The sequence below is a fragment of the Erigeron canadensis genome, chromosome 7 (genome assembly GCF_010389155.1).
Source record: "Erigeron canadensis isolate Cc75 chromosome 7, C_canadensis_v1, whole genome shotgun sequence".
NCBI classification, from domain to species: Eukaryota; Viridiplantae; Streptophyta; class Magnoliopsida; order Asterales; family Asteraceae; genus Erigeron; species Erigeron canadensis.
This window is the reverse complement of record NC_057767.1, coordinates 34,334,174-34,342,709: the sequence shown is the minus strand read 5'-3', so window position 1 is coordinate 34,342,709 and position 8,536 is coordinate 34,334,174. Positions and strand designations below refer to the sequence as shown.

Sequence of the window (8,536 nt, the reverse complement as noted above, 5' to 3'; positions counted from 1 at the left end):
AATTAAGTATTTTTATTGCTAAGCATATAGCTAATATATATCAACATATTTACATGTTAAAACCGTAAACAAGTATCTTATATTCGATACTTGAACAACCTTCATATCCTGTTTTTGATTGCCTTGCCACAAGATGAGCATTACACGAGATGATGCAATGCTGATCTCATGGATCTAAAACGCGACTTGCATTTAGCCTCCTGGTAACGCTCAAGAGACGTCTCTTTGGTTTGGTTTATGAGAACTAAGATTGAATTCACGTGAATTGATCATTTGTGGATTTGTAACATAATTTTTGATTATGTATGTCAGTATGTGTTATCTTCGCCTTTACCATCACATTCATTATCACATTTTTTGCGAAATCGTTGCATTTAATTTCAAAAGGATTAGTATCTATGTTCTTCATAAAATCGACACATTACCTCTTACAGATTTACATAGTTAAAGTTTTCATAAATGAAAAGTTTTTGCATATCGATATGATCACAACACCTACCCATCTATGATAGTTATCATAGATAGAAAAATTTTGTACTATAATTACAATAGTTTTAATAACCTATGTTTTTTAACGATTCTCCTTACATTAAGTTGTATTTCCTATAATGAAATTATAATGATACATATAAGTATACATGAAACAAAATAGTGAAACTAAGTTGAGATTTACATTTAGTGAATTTGTTAAAAGTGTTCATCCTTGATGGTATTGTGGACTACTTTTTCATATTCATTTTTTGTTCATTTTCACCAAATCTTGAATCTATTTGTTACATAATCAATATAGCATCATAGAAGGTAAAAAAATTACAATATTACCTTTTTTTAGCTTCCTAAAAATGCTTGAAACTCTCATTTACTACAAGAAAACAAACATTTTGACCATCATAGCTTTAAAAATGTATATCTCTTAATCCGCTAATCGTTAACGATAAATTGAATATACGTCGTATAGCTAACTAAATTCTCTACAAAATGAAAAAACTATCATAAAAATTCATCAACTACAGATCAAGTTATGGTGAAATGAATCAAGCATAGAAACACAACCATGGTAAACATTTGTAAGAAAAAGAAAATCCCTTCATTACAAGTTCCATCTATTGCTCAACTTATGCTGCATTTACAACCGTTGATTTATTTTAATCCAACGATGAATATTCAAAACTAATGGGAATCCGTGTGGTAGGTACATCAACCAATCAGATTTCAGTATTTGGATATGCTCTCGTTTAACACACACTACTATTTAAATCTCCCCAAATTTACTCATCAAATTCACAAATACAAACAAACACAATTGTGAAATTCTTCATTTCAAAATTCAATAACAAAAAAACCCTAATTTTCGTACACTTTCAATTAATGGCTACTGAAGAGGCGACTGTTGTTACCGAGCCAACTGCGGCGGAAGAAGTTGAGACCGGCGCCGGTGAAGCTGCTGATGCCGGTGAAGCGCCGGAAAATTCTCCGGTTGAAGCTGAGAAAGCCGAGAAGAAGGAAATCAAAGGTAAGAAGCAGAAGAAAGCTCCTGCTCCGAGAAAACCTAGAAAAGCTGCTGAGCATCCTCCTTATTTTGAGGTAGTTATTTCACATTTCTCTCAATTTTGTATCTATATATCTATATCTATATGTTCAATAAAATGTTAAAATAATTTGTATATCTGTTTCTATATCTAAATGTGTGTATATATATCTTATATCTACATTTTATGTATCTAATAAAACTATACATCTGTATCTATAAATGTATATATTTCTCTCAATTTTGTATCTATATCTACGTCTATATGTATGTTATTTGTTCAATAAAATGTTAGAATAATTTTTCTGTCTGTTTCTATATCTACATATGTATGTATCTAATAACATTATACATCTGTATCTATATATATTATATACAAATCTGTATGTGCATCTGTATCTATAAATGTATATGTCTCTCTCAATTTTGTATCTATATCTACATCTACATCTACATCTATATGTATGTTATTTGTTCAATAGAAAGTTAAAATAATTTGTATGTCTGTTTCTATATCTAAATGTGTGTATACATCTGTATATCTACATATTATATACAAATCTGTATGTGCATCTGTATGTATGAGTAAATGTATATGTATATCTGTTTGTATATACAAATCTGTATGTATGTGATTTATGTGCATATAGATATACAGAATATATATAGATTTGTGTAGAAATACAAATAGTTATACATATATTTTGGGAGTGAGTGTTTCTATTCATATCTGTAAGTGTTTTGTGGGAGTAATTAATCAAAGTGGAAATGGATCTGGAATGGAATGTGTAGATGATAAAGGATGCAATAGTGACATTGAAGGAGAGAAATGGATCAAGTCAGTATGCAATTGGGAAGTTTATTGAAGAGAAGGAAAAGAATCTGCCAGCCAATTTTAAGAAAATGTTGCTCATTCAGTTGAAGAAATTTGTAGCTGGAGATAAGCTTGTTAAGGTCAAAGCCTCTTACAAGCTTCCATCAGCTAAAGCTGAAGCCGCTCCTGCTAAGAAGAAGCCAGCTGCAGCTAAGAGAAAACCTGCTGCTGCTGCTACTAAGACCAAAGCTAAGGCGAAACCGGCTGCTGCTACTAAGACCAAGGCTAAGGCTGATGCTAAGGCGAAACCGGCTGCAAAGAAAAAACCAGCTGCTGCAGCTGCTAAAAAGAAACCTGCTGAAAAAGCTAAGCCGGCTGCAAAGGCGAAGGGGAAAGCTGCTGTGAAGGCTAAGCCAGCTGCCAAGGGGAAAACGGCTGTGAAGGCACCAGCTGCTAAGCCGGCTGCTAAGGCTGCAAGAACATCTACTAGAAGTACACCAGGGAAGAAGGCAGAGGCTCCTAAAGCGGCGGCAAAGAAGACGGCTCCGGTGAAGAAGGCACCAGCTAAGAAAGCGGCAGCACCGGCAAAGAAGGGAACAACTACAGCAGCCAAGAGAGGAGGGGCGACAACAAGGAAAGGGAAGAAGTAGATTTGGTTTTTCTATTTTTTTTATTCCTTAGGGTTGGTTGGTTAAATGTGGAAAGCAAAGATATGTAATTTGTTCTTTAGAGTGAGTTTGATTTAGGGAAATTTAGTTTGTAAAGTATGAAGGAAGGAAAGAAGGTGTGATTAGATTGTTTTCATATGCCTGCCCATGGAAATCATCAATCAATTAAGCTTACACAGTAGTTTTAGTTTCCATCTCTTATTATTATTATCTCCTTAATTTTAAAGTTTTCTTTCCTTTTTATAACTGTATTATTACTGCAGATTGGTACACGATACTCTTCATTCATTTATCAAATATTTCATTGAGCTATATATACATAGGTAGTTCCAATAATCTCAACCATATATAAAACTTTTATCTACTTTTTATCTTCATTGATGCTTTTACTGATTCTACATAAAATGATATAAATATTACCAAAGAGTGGATAAAAAAGTATTTGGTTGCACTTATGAATGGAGCTACCCAATAACCATTCATTGAGGAATCCTATTCCTTCAATTCAAAATTTCAAATACTTGGCCTTTGATTCATCAGTGCATATCCTAAATGAAATTGACAACATTTTTTTTTACCCACTTGCATATTCTCTTTTGTGATATTCTTCTCTGCAACTCACTTCTTTGATGGCCGAAACTAGTTTTTAACATAACAAATCCGTTGCCTTATAGATTTACAGATCTAGAATCACGATAGCTCTCTGCTGATCAAAAATGAAACTGCTTTGTCATTCTCTACCGAATGACATTTGTGACATCAATACATGTGAATTCAGCATTCACTGAACCTAACCTAGTTTTACACTTTTAAAAGCTTTTATCAGAAAAAGTCTTCCATACAAAAGACATATAATGTTCTATGACTGGATATGTAGCAATACAAAACTTTAGTTGGTAGCATCACATCATGTCATCATCTGTCCACTATTGCATTATCCTCTCTTCCTTTCGATTTTCTGAATTGCATACTTTAGCTCTTTCTGGATTTTCAATCTCGAAGGTGACATTACAATGTCGTGCCAAACTGAGCCTCTTTTATGTGCAGGATTCGGACTACAATATAGTTCAAATATGGAGTCTGCTTTCTCATTCAATCTTTCAACCATCTTTAAGCATGATATCTCATCTGGATCAACCAACAATGTCCTTTCTTTCTCTTTCCATCCTATCATCTTTATACAAAATTCTTTTGTTTCATTCACATGTTTTACCAAAATGATAGCGTAGAAGTGTGTTAATAAGGTAAAATATGAAAGCATGTTACGTTCGATATACCTTTGGTGGCCCATCCAGATCATTGGTTAGGTATAGCCTTGCACTGTCTACTAGTTGGCAATATGTCATAAATGCCTTGGCGAATCTCTTGTGTGACGTTAACTGTGACCTCACCCTTACCGCCCTTCTACACATGATTGCTCTCCTATTAACAAGTAACCAAACTTGATCAATTGAATGTAGAGCTAACAATTTTGACCCGTTTACTTATAAATGGGTTAGTTCAGGTTATCTCTGATCTTTAACGGTTCAAACAGGCAAATCAAAAGGCTTAATGATTAGGTTCAAATTGTCTGAAAGTCGTCCAAAGTGTACTTTAATGTATAAACTTCATAAGTCATTTTATGAACTTTTTTGGATTGGACATAAAGTTTTCCATGTCAAATGACCATTTTTTTAAAGTAAAAAAAATCTACTTGTTTTGAACCGTTAGCCGGAGCTGCCCCTCTAGCTTATGTCATTGTAAAATTTACTTGGACTATATAAAAGGGTTATCTTGCTATTTGGTTACCTTATGCCTCTAATAACAGCTAAATAGGCATCACAAACAACCCCAACTAATTCTATCCTGTATGGTCTTCTTCGGGTATGGCCATCTAATAGTTCACTTTCTTCTTCAAGCTGTTCCCAGTAGTTCTCAGTGACACTTCCATCGTCATTCACTTTATATCCAGGTCCCATGCGATAACGCTTACGGTGGACATTTCTTGCCATTGTTATTGTCTGCACAACAAAGGGAACCCAAGAGAGTGTTCCATCCATAATCACATCTCTCCCTTCATTTAATGCTGTCACAAGAAGGGATGATGCTGCATCAGTTGACGATTGATGCACCTGCGATCATATGGTTCATTTTAGGTATATTTATCTCCCTATTATACTTGTAGGTGCATATTAGGTATCCTCTTTTTCACAATAAAAGATATATTTGAGTTATACTTCAAATGTTTGCCAGTCGACGTGGAAAACTGGGTGGGTCAGGCATTTTGGGTAACAGGTCAAAACATCACTTTATAGTATAGGGTTTTATATAAGATTAAGTATCACAGTGCTAGCATAGTAATGTAGTTTCTATCATAAAATGACTTTTGACCAGTTCGACCTGGCCAGCCTATTTGACATGTTTCCCACTTAGCCAGATTAGAAACTTTGCCCGTTTGAAACAGGTCAGGTCAAAGGGGTAAATGGTTAGGATGGGTGAAAGCTGGCTGTTTAGCTAAATTTTGTCGGTTAAACGTTTCACCTGAGTCAGTTAAATATAAACCAAACTGGCCCTTATTCACATGGGTCAACAATGTCAACTCTTCCAATAATCAAGAAAAGTACTTTATCCCCCATAGTGACACCCGATCACACATGTTGGAACAAATAATAATTCATTTGTGCATATTGCATAACACCACAGCAATACCTCAAATTACTTAAGTTAGTACATAGTATATATGTGTAAGTGAGTACAGAGAGAGTATACCAGTTCAGCGGTTTGAAGCATGTCATGGTGGCCTCTGGAGCTAAGAGCTCTATAAATAACATCGGACTCTTTGAAGGCATCTGCCTCTATGACAACTGCATTTGCTGATGCCCCCGCCCAAAATGGTCTGTGTACATTTAATGCAACATTAAAAAACCTTAAAAACCCTTGAATTTATAGCTTTAGAGTTCTAGCATAGAATTAAAATGTGTAGTATATAATCAAACACTATAAGTCCGAAGTTTTATGATATGTACATATGCTACAATCACATTAGAAAAAGACACCTAGAGATAATCAGTTCAAGTTAGATAGCATATTCAAGATTTTGCTTAATGGTTTATTCAACACTGCCCTTTGAATAACTGCAAAAATGGACTGTTCATGCAGGTGTTTGATTTAGAGTGGAAAAATGGGAGTGTTAGACGAGTTGGGTAAAGGGTCAAAAAGTATGATTTAGGTATGCATAATCTGATTGACCTGAAAGTCTCCCGAACAGTTTTTGTCCAATTTAATGGTAGTAGATAGATAATTATTCTGTCGTTTATGATTACTAAACTTATATTGTATTAGAATGTACTCATGTAGTTTAAACTGAACAAAATTATCTAGACAGTTTTATGCATCAATAATATACACCTCGAGGCAGACTTTCAACTAATTTTCATCTAAGCTATTTTTATATTATTTTTTTCACGTTTGGCCTGTCAGAGATATAGCATAACCTGAATCAACTCATTTATAAGTAAGAGAGAATCGCAACTCTATCACTAGCTAGTAAAAGGATGGAGCTAGTAATTTGTAATTTTGTATGAAGCATTTATGACTTACTCTTTAAGAATGTCCTTAAGAGCTGTGCTTTTTCCAGCTCCCATGCCACCACCCATGAAGAGGAGGACTGGGCTTCTATCTTTGTGTGCCATTGGAACCATAACATCAGTACACTCTGAGTCATCAGCAGTCGAAAGGCCTATGGCTTTCATTTCCTCCACCAACGTTGTAAACACTCGTGCCACTTTCAGATTCTTTGTCACCCTCTCGAATCTTTGCTCCCTATTTCCTCAGAAAACTCAAAATGAAATTTTATCAATACTTGAAGTATAGTAAGTCTGTAGATCATTAAAGTAGCAAATTCATTGTTATGGGTCATTATGTGATTATGTCCTTATATATTCCTTATGAAAATGTGCTTGAGCTTGCATGATTGACTAAACACAGGATTTGCATAAATTAAGACAGTTTGGGTGTTTTTCTTCTCAAATCTTGAAATAATATTATATGCTTTAGATGTGTCTTAATGCTCGTAAGTCGTAACAGACCTGGTGGCTTGCATGACTATGTCCTTGAGCTTCTTTTTTGGCTCTTGAAGATCAGAGCCAGCCAATACCTGTAAGAATAGAACAAGGAATTAGCTTTTTATTTAGAGGTGGCAAGATGGAAAAGTTGGGTAATTGGTCAAAACTGGTATGGATTGAAACGGGTCATTTTCTGTGGGTCAGGTTGGGTTGACGCTTAACTATTTGTTGCACATAGTTAAGCATTAATTATGTTTAAACAGGGTTATACATTTACATTAATAATATAAATCTTTAAACCCGTTTTTCTTTATCACAACCTATATTAACCCGTCCTTAAGTAAATGGGTCAAATGATGGCTTTCATGTTTTCAGATCTGCTCATAAGTCATAACAAATATATTTAGATTCTAAAAACAATTTAATACCTGACTAATCATGAAATGAGCATTGCTCCAATGAAATGCAAAGTAACTAAGAATGCATCTCTCAAACTCCTCCACAAGCTTTATGAACAACGAATCTGCGTTCGGCTCTTCAGCAAAAAACATATACATCTCTTCCTCATACCCCTCGGCTTTCATGATATATTCCGTCGCGAACTTAAACAAATGTGGACACTCTTTACTATCAGAGAACCCCATTTGTCTAGCTGCATGAATACACAAAAATATGTACTTTAACGTATATAAAGATAGCTAGTGATGTACTTTTTTTATTGATCTTACCAACATACTGAGGAAATCTCTCAAGTTTTAACGGTTGCCCAGTGTCTGAAAGTCGTATACATGGGACAATTTGGTATCTTCTTCTTTTGAAGCCATAATGCACCGAGGCAGCAATGAGTAAACCGATAGAAGATGCTACAATGATTGGTTTGTATGTCGAGTTTTCGCTGCTGCCATCATGAGAATCTGCAAACATATGTATGGCATTTGAATAAGAAATTTATATGGGATTCCAAAAAGACAGAAAATTTGTAAAAGGTGTCACCTTGTGGCATGGCTACTAATTAGTTTTACGAGTTTAAGATATGAGATATGAATACTATGAATGCAGAAGAAGAAGAAGGTGATCATGCAAATGTTGAGATCTGAAATGAGAACTAATCAAAAGTAGACCGAGAAATATGGAGAGCGAAGAGGAGTTTGAGCTGATAAAGAAGGGTGTTAAGTGTAAATTCTTCATGGAATTTAAGAGCTTATATGTATGAAATGTAATGATTTTGTATATGTGGGATGGCAAAGCAAAAAAACAGTTGAACCTATTATCTGTAATTGTATTTAAGTGTAAATTTGAAGGATCTTGTCGGGTTAGTCTAGTTGAGACATATTGATATTTCCTTCGTTTAAAGATCGATTATCTATCATTTCAATTTTTCCATCTACAATTTGCAAAATATAAAACATCTTTTAAAAATATTACTTTTTAAAAATTTTACCTTCACTCATTCGCTTCTAAGATAAACTTGCGTTTAAAAATT

The 8,536-nt window shown here is 34.4% G+C and overlaps 2 protein-coding genes across 2 annotated transcripts; one reads left to right on the top strand and one right to left on the bottom strand.

Moving 5' to 3' along the window:
* Nucleotides 1-1,273: 1,273 nt before the first annotated feature.
* On the top strand, nt 1,274-3,204 carry LOC122606963 (histone H1). The gene is made up of 2 exons (XM_043779868.1): nt 1,274-1,584; nt 2,321-3,204. The coding sequence occupies exons 1-2, from the start codon at nt 1,369-1,371 to the stop codon at nt 2,990-2,992; spliced, it is 888 nt and encodes a 295-aa protein (XP_043635803.1). The 5' UTR covers nt 1,274-1,368; the 3' UTR covers nt 2,993-3,204.
* A 677-nt stretch (nt 3,205-3,881) lies between these two features.
* On the bottom strand, nt 3,882-8,504 carry LOC122609386 (calmodulin calcium-dependent NAD kinase). Its single transcript, XM_043782433.1, has 9 exons — nt 8,495-8,504; nt 7,782-7,967; nt 7,482-7,705; nt 7,078-7,145; nt 6,590-6,811; nt 5,759-5,885; nt 4,799-5,121; nt 4,288-4,432; nt 3,882-4,184 (listed from the first exon to the last, which is right to left on the bottom strand). The coding sequence occupies exons 1-9, from the start codon at nt 8,502-8,504 to the stop codon at nt 3,945-3,947; spliced, it is 1,545 nt and encodes a 514-aa protein (XP_043638368.1). The 3' UTR covers nt 3,882-3,944.
* Nucleotides 8,505-8,536: the final 32 nt, after the last annotated feature.